The 23,608-nt window shown below is 39.7% G+C and overlaps 1 protein-coding gene across 1 annotated transcript in view; it reads left to right on the top strand.

Annotated features, from left to right (window-relative positions):
• RFX4 (regulatory factor X4) overlaps positions 1-23,608 on the top strand; it is a 91,247-nt gene that overhangs the window by 12,217 nt on the left and 55,422 nt on the right. Inside the window, exons 2-4 of the mRNA XM_004937813.5 lie at positions 4,897-4,983; positions 11,959-12,019; positions 16,268-16,391. Of these exons, the coding sequence (XP_004937870.2) occupies positions 4,897-4,983; positions 11,959-12,019; positions 16,268-16,391 (272 nt within the window). The remainder of the gene's footprint in view (positions 1-4,896; positions 4,984-11,958; positions 12,020-16,267; positions 16,392-23,608) is intronic.

Here is a 23,608-nt window from a genome sequence, read left to right as displayed (position 1 = left end):
CCAGCTGCACCGCACAGCCCCTCCAGCTGCCTCTGCCATCCTGCTTGGAGCTGAGCAGAACATGGAGACCTCTAAAGGTCACAGGAGACTGAGAGCAAGGGATCCTTCAAGACCAGGCTGGATGTGGCTCTGGGCAGCCTGGTCTTGTGGTTGGTGCCCCTGCACATAGCAGGGGGGTTGAAACTCAATGATCATTGTGGACCTTTTCAACCCAGGCCATTCTACGATTCTATGGCCCTCACGCTGCAGAAACTCTGAGACTTGGAATAACAGCAGCTGCAGGAGTCAGCATTGGCTGCGACCAGATCCACCTCCTCTTCTACTCTGTATCATGGTGCCCAGGTGGCCTTTGTGTTGCTTTTGCTATTGGCCAGGCAGACATGGTAGACATAAATGGACATAAATGCTTTTTTTTTTTTTTTTTTTTTCCCTTCCCTCTGGGCTGCAGATATTCTAAGCCAATAATCATTATGCAAACAAGACAGAGTAATTATCTCATTAAACGTACTGTCAATACGCTGGCAGCTCTGCTGTATTCCTCAACTTGAATCCAGCTCTGTGGAGAGAGGCCTTCCAAAAGTGTCTTCCAGGACCTCTGAAGGAGGTCATCTGTCCAACTAATCTGTCAAAGATTTATTTAAGATACAGTGCCTGCTCCTCTTTCCTAATAACTCACAGAAGCTCCTGTCCCTGAGAAGCTCTCGTGCTTTCCTCTGTTTTGGAGAGTCCCCAGGCCTTCGTTCCCAATTGAGTGTCAAAACACCATTATAAATACAAATATGTGTGTCAGTATGAAGAGAAGAGCGGTGGTGACTGGCAGGGACAAGAGAATGTCATGCAGGCCTTTGCTCTGCCAACTCCTAAAAACAAGTCCAGTTTAAACTTCTGCTGTTAAAAGCATTGATAGACACATTTAATGGAAGACAAATATTTCCATACTTGAGGCCTAATGGATTTGTGAGGTTTGGCAAGTTTAGCACTGAAAAGAAAAGAGGGGAAAGGCCAGAAGTAGTTTGTAAGTTTTTAAAAGTCCATTCTTAAGCAGCTCATTGGGAACAGTTTGTATTTTTTGTTTGCATCATAATTATTTTCAAATCACTCTGTAAGAAAATTGAAGGGCCTTCTCTTTTCCTTCACGTTGGAATTGTGCAGCAGATGTAATGTATTTGTATTCAGTGGCTGAGGGACATACTGTGCTTCATTATGATTCCCTTCTGATCCTTGCAAAATTAAATAGTTGATGTAGTATTTAAAGGCGCTTCTTCAAAATGCCATTAAAAATGCCTGACTCTTTGCTAATAAGATTATAGTAGTTTCCACGCAGCATAATAGAGCAGAGTTATCAGGATGTGTCTACGTTACAGTTTACTACTGGATATTAATTAATTTATTTTGCGTGGTTGTTTTTTAGCTGGTACTGATCATTGCTGAAACCACTGTGTTGGTATAACTGAGGGTGCAGATGCTGGGGGTCAAAGTGGGAAGGAGCTCCAGGGAGAAGGGAGAGTGGGAAGTGTGATACACTGAAAACACTGTAGTCAAATACACCTTGTGAGACATGGGGCTTTATTCTGCTCTCACGTGCATGTCCCACTAGAAACTTGGGTTTTCCACATGTTGTCTTGGTGATTCATTGTTATTATCAGGTCTGATACGTGCTTCTGCTTGACCACCACCTGAACCCTCTGTGACTGTGTGACTGATTAGTAAAGTCCAAGTGCCATAACTTGGGCTCCAGTCATATTATGTAAGCCACTATCTTTCTAGGTCACGTATGACTGACATCAGCCTTGGCAGTGTGTAATGAAACCTCAGTTGAGAGACAGCAAAGGTTAGCCATGGGTGCCTCCCTCTGACTCTGCAGCTGGGTTGTGTACCAAAGCAGTGTGGACAAGAGTGCGTGGTGTGCACAGAGCTCTGCCCAGTGGGTTCGCTGTGCTGCAGCAGGATCTAATGTTATTAGCTCTGAAACAATTTCTGTGGGACAGGCTTAGTTTTTGCTTTTCTTATTTTGGTTGCTTTGTCTTTATCTCTCTTTCATATATATATATATATATATATGTATATTAATGGCAGGTTTACAGGAGATCTATCAGCTCTCACTGGGAGTGTTTTCAAATTCTGCAAAGCTGGTTGTATTTTCTTTTAATGCCTGCAGGCACTGTTATTAATATTGTCAGCAAAAAGCTTTGTGAAAACGTCTATCTTTATACAAGCAGTAAAAATATTTATTAAGTGAAGGAATTTCTTAGAGTACTTATTTACTTATACTTACAGCCATTGGTTTATGGGATAATGCAGCCTTTAAACAGTTAGTTGGTGTTGTCACATTTTGTCATCTGCCAAATAATTTGACAAATTTGCCATAAACTCCCTGACATTTTCACTCAAAAGAGTTCGTTTTCTTCATTCTTTCCTGCCAGACAGGTCATGTATCTTTTCAGGCCTGAAGAATTTCTATCAGCTATTTAAATGCAAGGCCACAAAGACAAAGCCAGACTCAGGCTGCAGCGAGCTGAACCAGCGTGATTCAGGACCAAAGTAGTTGCAGCACATAATTAAACAGTAACTGTGCCCTACTCCAGAGATGTTAGAGATTGGAGTGTAATCTTCTTCACTGATGAAAACGGCTGTAAATGCAGTTATCGGGATGGTGATGAGAAAATTGCTCAAAACAACACCTAAAAACTTTATTTTTGCTACTTAGTGAACGTGGCTAAAGATGGCTGCTGCCAGTTCCCTGCTGTCGAGGGAAGAGGATGAGTCCCAGCTTCCCAGCTCTCGGTGCCGGCAGGAAAAGAAAGGGCAGAGCTGGGCATCGCTCTCCCCTTGGCGCTAATGGCAGCCGCCTTTGCTTGTGCTCCCTGCAGCTGGGCATGGAGCCAAGGGAATTATGTACAGCCACGGCTGTGCGCTGAAAGGAGGAGGAGGAGGTAGGGTAACCTTTCTCAAGGCTGCTCGCACCTCTCTCTGGGGTCATCCTCAGCAGAAAGTTTCTCTTCACCTTGTAGCGAGGTGTGAAGAGCCCTCCCTGGCTCAGTGTAGTGAAATGAGAGAGGAGAGGCGCTGTTAGCTCAGCAGTGGGGCAGTAAGGGCGGCCTGGCATGGAGCAGTTGTGTTGGCCCTGTGACAAGGGGTTGGTGGGCCCAGCTGAGCAGCAGGAGGACTGAAAGCCTCAGCACCAGGTCCCCATCAGGTTTTGGGGTCAACAGCCACACAGCATAGGCTTTCTTGGTGGATGTTAAGTTGTTGTGTTGGTAGAAGTGATTTTTATGTGAGACCCGGAGTCTGATGGTAAAAGAAATATCCTGACAAATCCACTGAGCTATTTTGGCTGATATTCGGGGAAGTGTGGGCATTTGCCACACCTCAAAGACTAAGCTGCAGTGCAGAGGCTGCGTAGTCACGAGGCACAGGGTGCTTTAGTGGCGTGCTGATGGGATGTGCTCATGCTGACAGTGATGTGTTCTGCTGCAGGTGTGCAGCAAACAAACAGGGCAGGAGAGGGCCTGGAGCTGCTCTGGCCTCTCTCACGCTGCCTGCGCACTGGGAGTGTGCAGAACAGCAGTGCCTGCACCTGGTGGCAGGGCCTGGAGCACTACCCCGAGGAGTTCTCAGCAGGCCCTTTCAGGATTCCTAAAATGAAGCGTTACTGAGTGCTGCCTTCTGTAAAACACATGGGCAGCTCTTGCTGGGCTCCTACCCTCCCTTCAGACCTGCTGCTGTGGCTTTCCCTGGCTGGCAGCTCCATGCAGGTAGCCTGGTGGGCTTGGGGGCGGCTTATGGAAAGCAATCTGCATCCATTTCCGTCCCTTTGAAGGTATTTCTGGCTCCAGCAATTTGCTGACAGGGAGGCCTGTTTCCCCTTATTTCTTGTGTATCCCTTCACTCAGTGGGGATGTTTCCTGCTGTAAGTTGTGGGGTTACCAGGCAGCCTTCCCACCTGCCCTTTGCTTTTCTTGCTTTGACCAGAGTGAGCTCTGCCCTTGAAAAAATAGTCATATGAGGGGATCAGTTTATCATGACAGCATCCAGGGATTCAAAGCAAGCCCAAGGATTTGTATTTTATGGTTTGTCCAAGGAAAGTGTGACTTTTGCCCTGAAGATCCGTAACAGTAAAATCTGAGCCCGCTGCATCCTCTAAAATCATCAGGGGTTGTATGTTATAGCTTCCAGAAAGAGGAACAGCAGAGTTGGATCAATGTAATGCTGCACCTCATCTGACTGGGGGGAATAAATAGGAAGTAAGAAAAGACGGAGGATGGGAGCAGCTGAGGACTTGCAAAGGTTTCAGTATTACAGGGTCTCCTGGCTTTGTACCTTGGTCTTGTACCTGGAAATGATCTCGGTAGAGCCAAAGAATCCACCAGCACAAAGGAGGTTGTAGAACTGGATTTCAATGAGCACAGTTTGAGCCTCGCTGTAACAAAAATCCACATGAATCATTTATGTGTGCGAACCGTCCTCACAAGAGCAGTGGAAATGCTCAGGTACATAAGTAAGCCAGACAAAGAAATCAGTGCAGTTTGTATGTTTCAGTTGCTTGTGAGGCAGTAATTATTTTTTAATGTATCAAGTGATGGGGAGGGGAGAGAATATCCCAAAGAGCTTTGTTGTATACACAGAAGTGTTTTGGCCTCTGTTGTTTAAAACAAAACAAAACAAAAACAACATAGAAAACACACAAGAAAAAAAAAACCCAACCAAAAAGCAACAGCTGAGTATGAAAGCTGAAAAGATTTTCTTGCTAAAGAACCTCCATCTGAGCTTGTTTTAACAGAAATGCTACAGATGACCATCTGTTGAAAAACAGCACTCTATTTAGTTTAATGTGTTGGAAGTTTATTTTCTGTGCAAAAGACAAACACCAAAAAGAGCAACTTTGTTGTTTTGCAGAGAGTTGGATTGAACGGTGCCTCAATGAGAGTGAAAACAAACGCTATTCCAGTCACACCTCTCTGGGGAACGTTTCTAATGATGAAAGTAAGTAAATTTTCATGAATTTGGAGTGTGTGTGAAAACATCTAAGTGCTACTTTCCTTCTACTACATATATAAATATATATATATGCTCATGTACTCTGTAGTTTGAAGAGTTGGCTCTTTGACACATCCAAAAGTTTTTGCTGGAACATTGGCTACTTCCCATTATTTAAAAGGAAGTAATACTATCTATGAGTTAAAAGATCTATAAGAATTTGTGTGTTCATGAATAGAGGTTGGGCGACCTCTAAAATGTGCTGTTAGCATTAGCTCACAACTATAACCATCTGTTTTGCTGTTCACTGGTGAACACCAGGAAGATGAAATACAGGAAAATAATTTTTCTGTTGTTCAATACTGAGTCACACAAATACATTCTTTAATTTAAGAATTAAAAAATAGAATAAAAAAAAATCATATATTGAATTATGATATTGCTCCCCTGTAGTCATTGAGAGGAAACAATTATAAATCTAGGTAATTTCACAATAGCTGTTTTTTCGCATTTCTTCTACTTAAAGTAATTTTAGCTCTTGATTTTTTTATTTTTATTTTTAACAAGAGGAGGTGATTACAAATACCTCCAAATAACCTATTTTTTCTATTTTGAATTGTAATGTAATTTTCAGTTTACCATCTTGTTTTGTTTGATTTCTATTTTACTTACTTTGTGTGAAGGAAAATACTCTTAGGACCATTTTTCATTTCTGTACTTCCAGCGTTACTTGGTTACAAGATATTAATGCAAAATGAATTCTTCCATTCTGAAAGACACAATTTTGTATAAAATAAAGACACATAAGTTTAGAAACTGTATTTTTAAATGCATCTTAAATGCTGATCATCCCTTTTTGCATTATTTTTTTTTTTCATTTTAAGAGAAGCACTCTTTGATGTCACTGTAGAATTACACGCCTTGCAGCACAAAGCTTCAGCTGGTCGCAGAATTTTCTATGCTGGGGTCTCACACTTATTTGTCCAGGAGTCTTTTTTGAAGAGATGTCTCTTCTGAGGAAGAAAAAAGGTGTTAGGAGCATGACTCCCATACTAAGAACAGCAGAAGAGAATCCTCAAAGATAATAACATTTGACAGGTTTGGGTTTTGGAGGTGTTCTGTTTTTATTTTAAAAAGTAAGGAATTATCTAATTGTACTGAAAAAATAAAACATATGCTTGTTAATTTTCATTTTATGACAACCTTTGTGCAACTTATTACGTTGTTCATTTTACTCTGTCTGATGCTACTAAGAATGTGACAGAAATAATCTGTAATGACTGAGATGTGACTTCTGATTCTTAATGGAATCTGAATTCAGGATTTGATTCTATTGACTTTAGTGGGCTTTTCCTTAGACTCAAAGCACCAGAGTAATAAATTAATACCACTAGCTAAACAACAACAACAAAAAACAAACCATCACCATTCATTTTATGAGTTTCCTTTTATAATCTTTTTTAGTTTTTTTACTCTATGTAGGTTGTAGCAAAACTATTAGCAGTTTGTTATATGTGCTTATATCTTGAATGTGTACACAGGAAAGCTTTCACATCCCCAGAGTCAGTAGGTGAACCTGTGTGGCTTAGCAGTCGTGATTAAGAGCAGGTATTTCAGAGAGCAGCACTGAGGAGACAAGATGGTTGTTCACTCTGTCTTCTGGTGCTGGAATTAAGGGGAAAGTAATGATAACAAAAGGCAGCAAATGTAGAACTGATAAATACATAACTGAATTTATCCCACAGTTTGTGTGCAGAATGCTTTGTCACTGTATATAATGGAAACTCAAATGAGAAAGAAAGTGTTGATTTAATCTAGCTTCCTTTTTATAGCCAGTTCATCCAACCATTTCTGTTGCACTAATACTAGCATTTTTGCAGTGTAGATCAGAGAATTAATCCACCTGAAAAGCCATCCTTGTTTTTGTGGGCAAAGAAGAGAGAATAAAGGGAAGAGGATGAAAGAAAAATAAGCCTTTTGCCTAGCAGCAAGAAAACCAATAATCCGTGAAATCTAGAAGTAGTAGACATTTCGCCTTAGAAAGCATCATATCATATTATGTGGTCCTTTGTAGTCTTTGGGTTTTCCTAAGAGTGCCCAAGAAGTTTCCAAACCATCATGTCAGTCTTTGCCCAGCCTCTATCATACACTTTCAAGCAGAAAGAGGCAAAATATTTTGAGAAAGCCTATGCAACTTTGAATTCCTCAGAACGGTGGTCAAGTTACTGTGGTCAGCAGAGCTCCCATTTTCATCCGCAGTCAAAATAAGGCATCATTCATCTTCCTCTTGATTTATCGGTGATGTTGCATTTGTTTTTTTTTCCTAAATACATCAGGTAGTTTTTAGCTGGATGTTATCAGAGCAAATGTAGCTTTGTTTTTCTTTTGGTGTTTTTTTTGGAGAGTGGATAGATTTCCACTGATTTCTTACTCAGTATCAGCCTGCTTTTATGACTTATTTTTTCTTGCATGTTTTTACAGTTCATAGGGTTTTAGAACAAGTGATAGTTTCACTGTTTCCTTTTCTACCATTGGAGTACATGACAGAACTGTACATTGGGCCACAGAAGTCCTTAGCGTTCTTCCATTTTCCTCCTGGTCTCCAGGTCGGTTGAATCTGTATGACATTGTAAAGTAATGCTCACTACTGTTTTGGGGGCCCTCTTGGGACCTTTCGTGTGCTTTCCCAAAACAAAGCGTTTGCACTCTAATATAAAAATTCTCGGATACTTCAGTTTTCAGTTTTCTAAGTATTTCTCCTTTCACCACTTCTGTACTCTACATGCTAGTTAAAAGATCCACAGGAAAATGGAATGGTACAATCTCATATCTAATACTGGAGAGAAAAAAACATTTTCTGTATGCAATGTGTTAAGCCAGATTCTCCAAAATTGAAATAGGGGTATGAAAGAATACACTTTAAGGATTATGAAAGTTTCTACTTCAGTTTTCTGTACAAGGAGTCATGATGTTATGTGATGAAGTGGAAGGGCTGCTTGTCCAAATTATTTTGCATATTTTGGAAGCTGAATGTGTAGACAATTCAAAAGAGATAAAAGAAAAGATTCATACTACTTTTTCCTCTTCAAAAGGAGTGTTTAAAACCAGTGTTCAAACTGGTTAAAAGGGAAGTTTTATCCAATAGTTTCTTTTTCTTTTTGTTTGTTTGCTTGAACTAACCTACCTTTTCTTCGATTGGAAAACATCTGCTTAAAAGAGGAGCTACTTGATTTTGTTGAAATTTTCTTTGAGGAAAAATCCTTGATTTCCCAGTCATACTTATTAAATTAGAACTACACTCCTATGTTTCTCAGATAGCTTAAAAAAAATCACATTACTTTTTAAAGCATAGAGTACATGCTAATGAGCCTGTATCTTGCTTACAACTACATGGAAGTATGAGGTAAGGCAGCTTCTTACTATTCCTTAATTCATTTTAGCAGAGGGCAAATCACTTTTGAGAACAGTCAGAACCTGGGCTGCTGAGACTACAGGGGCAGGGGCTATTCATCTGAAAAATGTGGTGGTGCCAGAACTACGTGAAGGATTTTGTTCAGATAAAGCTACTAAAACTGTCTTAGCTCCTCTGAGGTTCTTTGAGACATGTACAAGCAGCACTGGAAAGTACAAGGCTCTTCTGTTACCTTTGCAGTGGAAAGAAGAGCTTTAATTCTACTGTAGTTATGAGAGATGAACATCAACATTAGTTTGCTGATGTCTTCCAGTCCTTTAGCATTTGTCAGAGAAGAACTGTGATGTCTGTTCTTTGACAGTGTCTTCAAGCAAGACTTCTTTTCAGTGTCATCACTTCTTTACAAAATAGATTAGATTTTAGATTTTAAAAGTATTTAATATTAAAGGTACCTTTTGTAATATACAGTGGTGCTGTAAAGTGGCTCATAAAATGACAGGAAAAAAAAAAAGAAAAAGGGAGAACAGCGTTCTTTGTATCTTTAATGCAGTACAAACAAATCTGGGATCAGGCTTGAGTCAAGACTTAGACAAAACATTCCCTGCCCAGTAGGGAAGCCATTAGGTGCCCTGCTACCAAATAAAGTATAAGGAATAGGGAAAGCTATTATTCTGCTAGTGAGTTATCTAATGAGATTATATGGTTAAATTGTACAGTGCTCTTATGTTTAATACTGAATGTTTGTATTTCTAGGTCTCATCCATTCTTACACTATGTACAACTCTATCCATCAGTTTAATAAAAATAAATATTTTAGCCAAAATCTAGTGAAAATGAGAAACATTTTATCTGATATCTGCCCAATAGGCAGAAAATGAATAGAAGTTCTATATTATTTTGCAGAGACTTTATTCTGGGGAAGATGTGCATTATGAATATTTTAATTGCGTTGAAAATCCAATTGCTCATGGGCTAAATATTTTGATGGAAGACGATTCTCAGAGAACTTTTGCAAAGAAGTTCAAAGTACATTATTCTTCTCCTTGTTCCTGTAGGACAATTAGTGGAGGGTGCTGAAGCATCTTGAAGAATCACTGGGAGAGACACACAGCTGAGAAAAGGGGTTTAAACTGTAGTTTATGATCTTACTGTTAGCTTTTGTGGTTAAAACACATCCTTGTATGGGAGGATATGACTGACTGTGGATAGCTTGGAGCGTGTCTGAGGGCAGGTTAGGTAAAACACCTGTTCACAGGTCTTAATGTGATTGTGAAACAGCCAAAGGATGGGTAGAAGGGATACAGAAACCAATTATGTAATTTGGATATTGGTTTGATGTCTGTAAGAGTGCCACATATGCAGGGGAAGATTAAATCTAATTAGTGTAGCTGACAGACCTTTGCATACTAACCCCTTAAATCAAGAAATATAATAAAAAGTTTTATTTGGGGTGGGGAAAAGGTTGGATGGGGGGACTGATAACACCTGTTGGTTTCACAGACAGAGGCAGTTTAGGATTACTGCATCTTAGTTACATCAGTGGTTATTCAGATTAGTGCCACCCAGACTTTTCAGCTTGTACTTCCCTACCAATTTCCAGTGAAGTCTAAGCTACAGTAGAGTGTACTTAAAGCAGTATGTAAGGGTTTGATACTGATAGAGAAAAAGGTGATTAAGAAAATGGATGACTTTCAACTGGGAAGTAATAGCCTTATTCTGAACAAGAAGGTGGTGGGGCTGAGACAGAGCCCTTACACACTGCCAATGCACAGGGGCAGCAGATTCAATTGTTGTGTCTCACTCTGACATCTCTCACACACTGTCAAAGGCCAGAAAACTCCACAGTCAACGGGAAGGTGCTGTGGTGCTGCTCTTACAGGGACTGGTGGCAAACTGGTGACCTCCCATGCTCGCAAACTCACCCCTGTCCCTGTTTGCCAGGCTTGCTTGCTCCCACGGCTGCCAGCTTTATTTTCTTTACAAAAGCAAGGGGAACTCCTCCATCCCACAAGCACTTTACTGCCCAAAGCTCATTGCTGAGACAAACAGTGGGTATGGCCCCAACTATTTTGTCCACCACTGGTTTAAGTCTATGCTGCACAGCTCTGTCTCCCAAAGTCCAGGCTGTGTTCATGCGGCCTGCAGCGGCCGCTCGGCATTCAGGCCCTGTGTGCCCAAGGTTTGTTGCATGCAGACCGTTTGTTTAGGAAAAACAAATGAAAAACACAATTTAAAAGTGATTTGAAATGTGTATGTTGGTCCTTCTGGCTGAATAAAAGTGGGCCCCTGAAAGGCAGGGAAGGAGTGTGCGGTCCAATAATTAGAGGCCCATTGTCATGCAGATGTAGAAGAGGGGCTGCCCCGGTGTCTGTGGATAACTGTAAATCTGGATTTTCTTGACGTTCAGGGCCCGGCCTCCCCGGCTAAAGGACGTTCAGTTAACACTGAATGCAGTGGAAGAAGCACTGTGATGTGGGGGCTGAAGGTAGCATTTTCTGAAGCAGGGTTTTATTTCTGTGTGCCAGTTCTTGGCATTGCACAGCAGACCTCCCAGATGGGCCTGGTACTCCAAGGAGATACTCTGCCTGCCTTAAGGTTCAACATCCTAAAAGCTGGCTTAAGTAACTTCTAAAAATTAATTGCACAAAGAAATGAAACTAGCAGTGCAGCGTAATGATACAGTGGTTTTACCTCATTTAGGTATCAAAGCTTTCTATCCTTCGTGCATTCATTGGGCATAAAGTTGTAAAAATAGCCAACTGTATCTGAAGCAACAGTGCTTTCCATAGAACAGCCTCCTGGAGAAGCTGGCTGTGCTTCAGACTCTCAGCTTTCGTTTAGGAATGTTTTATACACTTCGCAAATCACAGTTTAATAGGAATTATTCTATAGATACTTGTATTTCTTTTCTCAAAGGGACTAATGTGAACTAGCAAAAAAAATCTAATCTTTTAAAACAGTTTTATTTTCAATGTCTTTATTATCTTTTATTAAGCTTTTTGGAAAGCCAGCAAATCAAAGAGTTAATAAGCAGTCAATAGAGAATACTATCATCAGAAAATTACCCGAAAAGAAAGAAACTGCAATACAGAATGTTTTTAACTTCAATTTTTATTAAGCTTTGTAAGCATCTAGTGTTTGTCATACATCAGGATCACAACAGTGGAGGAAAACCATAAGGTTAAATGCCTCATCTAATTGAAGGATAAAGAAAAAGCAGATTGGATTAGGCAGCTGTTCCATTAAAGGTGGTGAAAGTTTTTTATATTTGGACACGTTGCTAGAGATTCAAGATTCTCTCTTGTTATATACACTTATGCTTTCCAATGTCATCATTTCTATGCAACACCCCACTCTCGCTGTGAGAGAAGTTTGCAAGCTTTGTTGTCATAAGCAGTATTTGCAGATAATAACTTAGGGGGCATCATTATTTACATTTCCACTCTTCAGCCAGAATTTGGGAAAACTTTGACACTTTAGAACATTTTTGATCAGATAATCCCTTAGCACTTCACACTGCCTGAGCAGTTCTCACTGGAATTAAATAGTATTCTTTTGTTTCTTAACAGATGAGGAAAAAGAAAATAATAGAGCATCGAAACCACACTCAACTCCCGCTACTCTGCAATGGTAAGATGCCTTTGAAAAAAAACAAGGCGACCTGTTAGCATCTTTCCTTATCCTTTTCTGAACTGAAGTGAATGGAGATCTCGGACATCTTATAGAATTCTAAAGATAGTTTTACTGTATGTATTTAATTTGCTCATTAGCATCCTATGTAATATTTCTCAACAAATACCTTACTCTGATGAGATTTATTTGAACATAAGAGAGCTTTGATACCGTTTAGAAAACCTAGCTGGCATATTTGTTTGCTGCCTTGCAAGTTGGTAATTTGTGGTTCGTCTTTTTTGTTGTGCTTACTACAAAAAGAAAACTAATACAGAGAATTTTCTTCGAGACTTACGATTGCTTCAGTGTGTGATGTCTACCTTTTCTGACTGTGTTACTAGAATGAAATCTTTGACATTTAGCACAGAAGATAACAGAAGAGGTGTGATTTGTTTGTCAAAATCCCCTTAGAAATCTAGTGAGGATTAAAAAAAATAGATAATTAGGAAGAGAGAAAGAGAGAGGTGGGATCAGGTGGAGGAAAGTTTGGGAGTCAGTCTACTGTGCTATGGAAAATGAACAAGTGCTATTTGCTGTAATTTGTGGAAGTATTGGACAATCTGTAACATTACATATACTTATGATATCTTTTTCTATTGACCATCTCTTATACTTCTGTTCACTTTTCACTTAGTTGAGGTTTTTAATTCTGTCTTATGTTTCTCTGTATTGTAAGTGATCAATCATCTTCCAGGAGGCTGTTCTATGTGGCAGAACAGAGATATGTTACAGAGATATGTTACTCACCTAAACCACTTCAGTACAGTTCAAACAAGATTATTAAGGATGATCTAGATAAAATGAAATAATAGCCGTGGCTTACCAGTCCAAATTCAGAACAGTTCATTTTGCAGCAGTCAGTGAAGAGTCTTTTCCACAGGAGCAAATAGCATAGTAGCCAAGAAGTCAGAGTTAATTAGAACATGCCAGTGATACTGTTCCCAACAGAAAACATGCAAATACTGTTAACGGTCTTTTGCCAGATACTTTCAAGCTTCCTCAGTCATAAAGATTAGTAAATCCCTAAACTCCTGGGATATTGAGCCCTGCTGGAATGTGGTGCAAATATTAATACTCATTCAGCAGCGTTTGCAATAGAATCCCAGAATTTTGGACAAAAAAAAAAAAAAAGGAAAATCTGCTTACATCTTCTTCCCTTCCCCTTTGCTAGTGGATTGGTTTACTACCTGCCTGTTGTGTTATGCGTCCTATGCATTTAGGTAGGTTAGACATTGTCCCTTTTGACACTTCTGGAGAATCTGCAATTTCCTTCATACAATTTTCCATTCAAAACGTGAGGAAACAGAAAGCATTGACATTTTCAAGTTCAATTTATTTAGCTAATGTCAAGCTGAATAATGTGATTTACTCACTTGTTAATAGATGTACAGGTAATAGCTTGCCAGCTTAGTAGCTGTCTCATATGAAAGTTTTCTCTTGGCTTCAATATGCTTTTCTGCTTCTGTACTCCAGCTTTGAATTGGCATTGCCTGAAGAAACCATGCTTCTGCATTTGATACATTACCACCTTTGTCTCCTGTCTCTGTTTTTTACTGTAAGATGCTACTATCATTCATAGATAATGAAGTCATAGGAGCAGTGGAGAAAAGAAACAGAGGTAATATCAGTAGCAAGGAAAAAGGAGGAAAGTGGCAGGGAAAGTGAACCAAGTCGTAAGGGAAATACATAATTTTTGTCATATTATTCATATTGCCTTTGCTTTTATTATTTATTTCTTGTCTGACATCTTAGTGAAAAGAGAGAACAACATCAATCCCGGGGGTTATATCCTTAATGCTTACACCTCTCCAAATGGGAAGTACATTGAACACTATAAAAGAGAAGGAAGATCTAGCTGAGGATTTAGAAGTGTGCCTGGATGACTGTCAGCCTGGCTAGATATCTTTCCTGGAAATAAGAATGATGGTTTTTTTGCTTTGTTTAGTTTGGCTGATGACACAAAATGAAGTGAAAGGCCAGGTAAATGTAGTCATTCTGCCGAATTATCATCCAGGAACATACACCAGCCTGAACATTAACTGTTAAGGCATGAACATTCAAATACCTAGTATCCTGTGCTTCTCTCTTTTTCCTGTGTTCATAATTATCTGCATAGCTACAGCTTGCTAAGCACTTCTCTAAAACATTTGTGATTATTTCCCTGGTCAGCTGGTTGACCAAACTGTAGTGTAATCTTACTTCAGTTTGGGGTGTGTGTGTGTCTAATTCTCTCAACACTGAATTATCAAAAGCCAAGACAGCCCAAGTCCATGCAATTTGGTGGCTTACTGCATAGGTGCACCAAATAATATCATTGTTGCGAAGGTTTTGCAGAAACAGTTATAATACATCAAAATTATCTATTCTAGAATCCTTTATGCAATTAGAAATGATAACATCACAGTTGTTCTGTTGCCTTCCAACCTAGAAGTAAGTCTACACTATGAACACAACTCTGATATACAGTAATGTCATTTGTTCTAGAAGTATGTAAATGTAAAGGGGGGAACACTAATGGAGACAGATGAAATTGTCACTATTGTGGAAGGATTTAGGGGTTCTAGTGCTATACTGTAGTGGTACAAAAGGTCTTACTGTGAACTACTGGATTTCACATGGCTTTATTAGGACACTTAAAATGTTATATATACATTATTTCTGATAGCAATTTGTTAGGTAGCAGGTTGAGTTCATTATCCTTCTACAACACTGTAGAATGAGGCTGAATTCAAAACATGATAAAGTTGTTAAATAAAAGACAGGAAAATAAAAGGAGTGGGGCAAGATGGGGTTTTGATCATTAAAAAAAAAAGTTCAGGTATAATGGGGCATTGTTCAGTGTCAGACTAATGATTCTCTGTGAAAGAGAGGAGAAAAAGAGAAAAATTCATCAGATATGAGCAGAAATAATTAACTGCTTTTCTTTCTGTCCTGTCTTGGTCACGGAAGCTGACATTCCAATTAGCAGCTATAGTATACAAACGAACTCTCCAGGTTTTGAAAGAAGGTTTTGTTAAAGCGCTATGAATTTGAGGAAAGATGCCATGATGATATTCCTGTAGAAACCAAGGAAGAATAGATGTTGCCCATACAAACTGATTCCATTCATCTAGCCGGATATCTTATTAAAATAGTTTGCAGTCACAAATGATCATGATAACTGAAATGGAAGGAGGATAGGACCTGGAAGAGGCAACTAAAGAGTGAAACTAGATATTTGAAAAGTTATTGTACAGTTATCAAATGATAGGGGCCTATTTACTGTAAAACCGGAGATTTCTGAGAATATATTTATTTTCTAGTTTACGAAGAAGTTGCACCCACTTTCTTCTCGCAGCCAGCAAGTCAGATGAGCACATTTGCAACTTAAAAGTGCAAGTGCTACCATGGGTGACAAGACTGAGGTTTTAAAGTTGTGTGTATGTAAAGAGCTCTTCAAATTCTTTGGGTCAGCAATCATAATAATATAATTTCAAGATAAATATTTTTCTTATCTATAGATTTACAGTGGATACGATTCCGTATTTTAAACACTAAGCAGTTGCTCATTCATGTATGTGATGCATAATTTAAAATGTCATGGTTGTGTTTGCATGTGTGAGTTATGATAATTTCTACAGTGCGAAGGAGGATGGTATTTCACTACTGCATTCAGTAGATCGTGGACTCTTGTTTTCTTCACTTGATCAACAATAGTGAGAAATTATTCTACAGATATAATTTTGTGCACATTCTTTGGTGTTTACAAACAACTTGTCTCAGCCACACTTGCTTCTCCAGGTAAGGAATTCTGCAGCTGGACAGGAGTGAAAAGATGCCATGAACCAATGGTGACCTGTCCTGTAAAAATGAGGAAATGCTGCCCATCACCGAATGTTTGGTTTTGTTCAACAGATGTTATGTGATAGTATGTTTTTCAAAAAATAGTACTTTGGAGCATGGCCACAGAATAATATTCCTTTGTGCCAATCTCCTATTGACTCTAAGAACTCACAATCTACATATTTGATTGAAAGCAGAAAGCAAATTATCAGCAAGCTTTGTCAAAGTTAACTGGACCTTGTACTTAAGAACAAAACAGAGAAAACTGACTAGAAAAGCAGAAGCTGTAGTGTTTGGTCTTAAAGATGCAGCTTTGCATACAGTTCACCATGCAGGACATCCAACATACTTGCAGTGCTCTCTGTTTGATATTTGCTTTTTAAGGCTGGAGGAGAACTACGAGATTGCGGAAGGTGTTTGCATTCCTCGAAGTGCTCTCTACATGCATTACTTGGACTTCTGTGAGAAAAATGACACACAACCTGTTAATGCTGCCAGCTTTGGGAAGGTGAGTCTAAAGAGCACTGTGATACGTTGAGCTCTCACCTGGTTCAGGTGAGTTTGGGTTAAAGAAAAAGTAAAATTGTCATTTACTGCTAGAGATACTGATATATTAATAAAACATCTTACGATTGAGATTACGAGGCAAAAGCTAAGATTTTAAGTATTTGGAAAGTTGGAATCACTTCTCAGCATGACTAAGCTGCAGAATATACTACTTTTTTGATGATTTCAGCATTGATGTTGCCAGCCTATCTGACAGTCATTTCGTACAGTATTGGCAGCTTTGAAGTCAACTACAACTCAGTCTAAGCATTATGACCTGTAGTGCTTTAATAAATGTATATTTTAAACAAAAACAAACAAACAAATAAACAAACCCAGAGGGGTTTTGTATCAATAATTTAATTCTGGGTCTATCTCTGCCATTCTTGTAAGCATTGTGTGGAGATCCTTGAATTAAGAATATCAGAACACATTGGCAAATCCACAACGGAAAAAGTACGGTGCGTCTGGATGTGCAAATCCCAAAAGCATCCAAAGCATTTGTGAAGTCCTGCACATGCAGGCTGTCCACATGTCTTCACACTGCAATTCCTTGTGCTTCTGCTTTCCAGGCCAGCTTTTGTAAGAGCCACTGTGGTTATTTCCAGTCTGAAGGGGAGACACAGTCTGTACAGATGCAGCAGTGCATTGCACAGGTGTGAGCAGTAAAGGGTTACGCTGTACCTCACTACCAGACATTATTGAGTGGCTAAGATGTTACACAAAGTTCTTATTTTGGAATTTCTGATAAGATGTTTCTCAGTGAAAAATAGGATGATATTTTATCTTTTTAATTTTTTATCTAAGACCATGTTTTTAATCTCCAGTGTGTCACAGGTCTTTAAAACTTGCCTCTAGACAAAATCTAGAGTTTGCCACTGTTTTTGAAATGCTTACAAGCATGAATCTGAAGCCTTCTTCTAGTATTCACAACATTTACTCCATAAAAATGCTGGGTATTCAAAGAGGGGAATATGTTCCTAGGGTATGTGCCTGTGAAAAGAGTAGGCAAAGGAGAAGAATGTGCTTAATGAGGTGCCATTTTCTGTAGTGCATCTTTACGTTGGCAGTTGAGCAAGACAAGTAAAATGTACCGTATTTTAACGTTACAACGTCTGTCACATCATAAAGACCCGCATAGCTGTGTTGATTCCATGTTAGATTTCTTTCTAAACACACTGCATATAATGAATGAAATTGTTCATTTTATGTATTATTACTACCTAGCGGTTAAGTGAACTCACAACGTGTAATTTTTTGAATAAGAAAATGAAACAGATTTTTTGCAGACTAACACATTTGGGATGTAGATAGAATTTACATGATGCTATTTTGCTGCTACTGAAAACTTCCCCAAATTGTAAGGAGTGCATAATCTGTGATTATTTCATCACAACATAATTTCACCAACATGCAGCAGTCCAGTTATCATGTGTACTACTCCATCCTTCTCCCTGCCTTCATACATATGCACTTTGTCTGTAGGGTGGTAGGGTGATCTTGGCCTAGCAGGACAGCTTCAGTATCTTCCATCTAAAAATCAAGGTATTCTTTTTCTTTTCTCTTTTTTCCCCCATATGCTGTTTTCCACTTAGCTGTAGTAGAGTTAGTTCTGACACAGCGATCCATGAAGTTTGTTTTCCCTTTTTGTGGAGATGAACCCATATAGAATCCTCCCAGTACTATGCTAAAATCATGTTTTGTATGGCCATTTTGGATTTGGAAACCGAGGCTTCTGTATATGTATGTCCAGGAATCTTAGACAACACTGACATGAATATTGAAGCAAATCAGGCTTCTGAATATGCAGAACTCAGAGCAGACCTCAATGCCTCTGTGAGACCCATTATTGCTAAAAAAAAGAGTCCTTCACAGTCATGATGATCTGCAAGGCACACACGCACTTCATGTAGTCAATAATTTGCAGTCTGATTCTTCTTAGAAGTAGGTACACAAATGGAGTTTTGGCCAACAGAGTTGTGTTGTAGCTTAACCTGGCCAGGTGGCTGAGCACCACATAGTTTTCTGCTCACTCCCCCCCTTTCCCAGTGGGATGGCAGAGAGAACATAAAAAAACCAACACGGTAGAACTCCTGAGTTGAGATAAACTATTTACTAAGAGAAAAGGAAAAGAATAATAATTATGACATATATATAAATATATATATATATATATGCATATAAATGTATATAACAAGTGATGCCCAAGCAATTGCTCACCACTCTCCAACTGATGCCCAGCTAGCCCCCTGAGCAGCAGAAGAAAGACAGAGATATGAATGCCCACCCCCCTTCAAAACTCCTTCCACATTATGTTATATGGCATAGAATATCTCTTTGGCCATTTTAAGTCAGCTGTTCTAATTCTCTTCCCTCTCAGCTCCTTTGATCCTTCGCTGCAAATGGCCTTGGCTCTGTGCATCACTGCTTAGCCACAACTGTAAACATCAGTGTGTTATCAACATTGTTTTTCTCCTAGAACCAAAACATAGCAGACACTCTGAAGGAAACAATTCTATCCCATCTGAAACTATGACAAATTGTTATCATGTGACTTAAATACCATATTGGCAGCGTGTTCTGCAGAAATGACTTGGAGGCCGAGTAGGGAAACAGGTGCTATCTGAGGACTTCTGCTCTTAGCTGCTGAAACAGAGACCCCAGACATGTTCATCCTCATTGGGAACCATCAAGAGCCCAGCAGCTGTCATCTTCTGCAAAGAAAGGGGTTAGTTGTTCTGTGAAATAGTAGACAGTTCGCCTTTCAAGAGCCTACATTAAATTTATGATTCATCTTTGAACTTTAGCTCTGTGGGCAATGTTAAACATTTAGGCTTTTCCTTCAACAGACTGATAGTATTCAGAAAGAGACATGGAGTTCAGCACATGAAAACAATCTGTAAGGAGGAACATCCTAATGTGTTGTTACTCAGTTACATATGAATTAACCCAGCAGAGTTAATTTCATTTTTGAAGACACTGCTTCAGACAAGAAACTTGCCTGCAAATGATTTTTCCAGGTTAAGATTTTGTGGGCAATGTTTCAGCCTGTTTGCTGCTTAACCTTAGTGCAAGTGAAATATTCCACAACAAAGTATAGAAGGGAACACAGATAGATTGTTCATGAACAGCTGAACTAACAGACCTTGTTTCTTACCATCTCAAATGTTCCCTAAATCCAGAGCTGTACTTAAGTCTTCTATATCTCCATGTTTCCCTGCAGTATTTCCAATTATTTCCAGGTCCCAGTCACTGTGTAGAGGTCTTTCTTTTTCCAGTTTTCTTACATACTTGCTGCACCTTCCTTCTCTGTTATTTTTAGATTCCCTTATTTGTCTGTGTCTCTCTCTTTCTCTCCTCCATCTCCCCAGGCAGCTGGGCAAGTAGTAGCACATAGGTTGGCTGGTTGAGAGCAATGGCAGAGTTGATTCCCTGCCTCATACTTGTAGTCTCCAGTAAAGCAGTGCCAGATGACTTACCTGAAAGCTCATCTTTTTTCCCTGTATTGTCTTTGAACCACAGAATCATTAAGGTGGGGAAAAAAAACACACCGAGATCTTCTAGTCCAATGGTCAACCTATCATCTTCAGCCTTAATGTCAATTTGCTATCCCCATTATCCAGCCAGGGTTTCTTATTGCATGTTTAGGACATGGACTGCACCGTAGGCATTTGGTTATGCTGGATTAGTGGCACAAAACTTGTTCTGAGAAACACTGAGGAGGAGAGATTTACAGTGAGACAGTAATACCTCATTGACCGTTTCCTTAAGAAATCTGGCTAATAGCAAGAAAAGTACTCAAAGGAAAAAAAAAAACCAACAGAATTGTCGTATAAATAAACGCCTTTTAAAAAGTAACCTGTACGCCTAAGCCACTTAAAGTACATATAAAATAAGGAAGACACTAATGGCCATTAATACAGTAATATTATATGGCAAAGGAAGCTGTAGCTTTAATATGTCAGCCAAGTATTTTAGTTCTTTACTTAACCAAGTAATGTGTGAACATTACAGCCAGTTCTGTCCATACTAACATTTGCCAATTTTTAAATAGCTGCATTACCTGGTTTATTATTACAGAGTGGTTTAAGATACTTCCAGCTGGAAGTTCTGCCACTGCCTGTAGCTGGGAGGGCTGAGCAGGTGTATGTTTTTGTCTGAGCAACACGTTAACATAAAATATTAGTGATCATTGATAATATTAGTGATAATTAATACACTGAGCTATGAATTACCCAGGAACTGATGCTTATGGATTGGTTCTGTAAGACTTCTTGATTCTGTCCTACCTGTGCCAACTCAGGTCCAAGTGGTAAGTCCTTGAGCTTCTCTTATGCTTTTGTTTCCTCAGTCAACACTGATTTTTGTTGTTTATCTTGCGACTCTTTATGACCCTTATTTGTCTTAATTGAACCTCTTGAAGATGTAATTTTCCCCTACACACCAGTTTCCTCTAACCTCCAAGTTCTCAGTTCACTGCTTCAAGTTTACTGCGTAGCACTGCTACCTCCAGGACCTGCATATTTCTCATACAGATCACTTAAGAACGCCTGATTTCTCATGGTGGAACCTCTCCTTTGCCTCCTAGTGTTTTTCCCATAACTCCCATATGCCCCCTGGAGGTTAAATAATTTCCTCTTTTGTTTTTCTTTTCTTTTTGTTTTCTGCCTTGTCTTCAGACAAGCAGGAGTAAATTGATATTTGAAAAGAAAATGAAAGAAAGATGCTGATGTTCTGCGGGCTGCTTCTTCCTCAGCCTTAGGTCCTTTCACAACATGGGTGCACGCTTACCTGAATCTCAGAGCCACCTCACTGCTCTCTGAATGGCTTTGCTGTAAGTTTATTTCAATAAATAGAGAAGGGAGGGGGTCCACCACAGATTTATAACGTTGGTTAGGAAAAAAGATCTTCTACATTTTTGAAAAATAATGGGCTGAGACACAGTTACACTAGCAAAAAAAAAAAAAACATTTCAATACAGTTTGCTTAGCTCCAGGGCGGTACAGGCTGTACCAGCCAGAGCCTTCTTTTACCACTATGCACTGTCAGTATGCCCAGAAGTTTTGCCAGCAGGACTGCTCCTCCAAGCATGAATAACATAGAGAGAATTTACAATTTCATCCCATCATACTGGATATATTTGACTTCAAAAAAGGACAGACTAGCCTCTTTGAAATCTTATTGATAATGACATTACAATGTGTTTGGACTCTGTATGGAAATGTACACATCTGGAAACTGCTTGCTGTGCATAGGGAGATACTTCTGGAGGTGCATTTTTTGCCCTGTCCTCCCAATTTGCTCCTAAGTAGCCTCATAGGTAAGTATACACCAATCCCAAATTTACTCTTTGTGCTCTGCTCTATTAGACTAAAATGGTAACTGCTTTATTATGGACAGCTACTGCATCAGGCATGGTTTTTTACTATACTCATTTCTTATAGTCAATATAGAAAAAAAAAAAAAAAGAATGGGGCAGAAATCAATCTAAAGCTGAGGATGTGGTTTCTGTTACTGCATTGAAGGACAGTCTGTCAGCGCTATCTGAGCAATCCCTGCTTTTCTTTCACCTCTTTTACATCCTGACTGAAGGACAGTTAATACCAGTATGACATTTTTTCCTGACTCCAAGTTTTCTAGGTCAAGCTCCTCTCACAGACCCATAATAATCCCAGAAGCAATGGGTCATACTGGTGTGGGAAGAGTAGTGATACAGGGGGCTCGTTGCTGCCCTGTCTCTGCTTCACAAATCCCTCATATTATTACAAGTTACTATCCATTGTCTTTTCCCCTTGAGCTTGGGAAGCAAGAAAACCAACAAGGACACCCCAGTTTCTTTGGATAGGCTTCCCCTTTCCCAGTTTCTTTGGATAGGCTTCCCCTTTCCCAAAGATTTGCCCTCTAGCAAAGGCATTTTTTTACAGGCTCTGCCACTTGAAGCATCTGGCTTCCACTCAGACCTTCGGTGTGAGTAGAGTGGCCTCTGGGCTGCTTTACCTCATGCCTTGTCGGAATGTCCCAGAGGCTGTTCTTACAGCACAGGGTCTGCCAGAGTGCAGGGATGCTGGCGCTCAGCCTTTTCCCACAGATATGCTGGGTGTGATGGCAGGAAGTGTGCTGGCACCAGGAAAGAGCAGGGGGAGTTGTGCTGGGCTTGAGGTCTGCTTGGCTTCAGCAAGACGGCACAGAAAGTGCTGTGACTCAGTAAGACATGTGAGTCAGGGCATTCAGTGTTTGCAGCTTTGCTGGGATGCAGTAATCCGTTTGATGGTGCCTTAGGCTGAATTCCATCTGGCCAGAGGAGCTGCTGAAGGAGAACGCTGTACATAAATGAATTTGAGGAGATGTCTCACAAGCTTCACTAAAAATGGAGTTTGTCATGGTGTCTAAACTCCACAGCAGACAGAACTGGGTACGGACTGGCTTTGCAATATCAGATGAGATGTATCAGTGCTAGAAGAAAGATCTTATCCAACAGCTAGGCCGTGACCCATTCAGTAACGTGATACAAGTGAGGAGAGAAATGTGAGGTTACTGAATATGAACAAACTGCAGATGTGGGGTCAAGAATACTGCACCTGCACACTGTGCTCTTCCCTCTAGGACTATGCAAGTAAGTTAGTGAAGAGTAAGGTGTAGACAGTCATGCCTCTTTTCTTCACGCAGCTTGGTGGAGATGGGGGACAGGAATGATATTTTGTAATGGACTGATTTGATCACTTTCTTTCCTATCAGTGGGACAAGAGCCTTCCTGATCTTTTTCTCAAGGTAATATCTTGCCAAGCCTGCAACAAGCCACCTTTGATCCAAAAGGTATCTCTTAGCACAGGTATTAATAATAGCACTGTTTGAGGATCTTGGGATCACTTTCTCTTTCTGGCAGCATTCAAATTCTGGGTTGCAACTTAATTTGTTTCTATTTCAGCACTCCGGAAAGTTCTAGAAGTGTGACTAAAATTATTTGAAATAGAAAAGGAAGAGGAGTCATAAAGAGAAACATCCTTCTAGATCAGATGGACTAAAAAAGTGAACGTATGTTTTGAAAAGCAGCAACTCAAGCCGTTCTGGGGAAATGACTTCTTGAAGTGTTCCTCTGCCCACTGCCCTCAGAGCAAAATTTGACACAAGGAGGGAGAAAAAAAAGATGTCAAATGTTTCCAGACATCTCTGTTTTCTACC

This window comes from Gallus gallus, chromosome 1 (assembly GCF_016699485.2).
Source record: "Gallus gallus isolate bGalGal1 chromosome 1, bGalGal1.mat.broiler.GRCg7b, whole genome shotgun sequence".
Taxonomy (NCBI): domain Eukaryota; kingdom Metazoa; phylum Chordata; class Aves; order Galliformes; family Phasianidae; genus Gallus; species Gallus gallus.
Note: the sequence above shows the minus strand (reverse complement) of the source record. Positions and strands in the feature narration are given on the sequence as shown.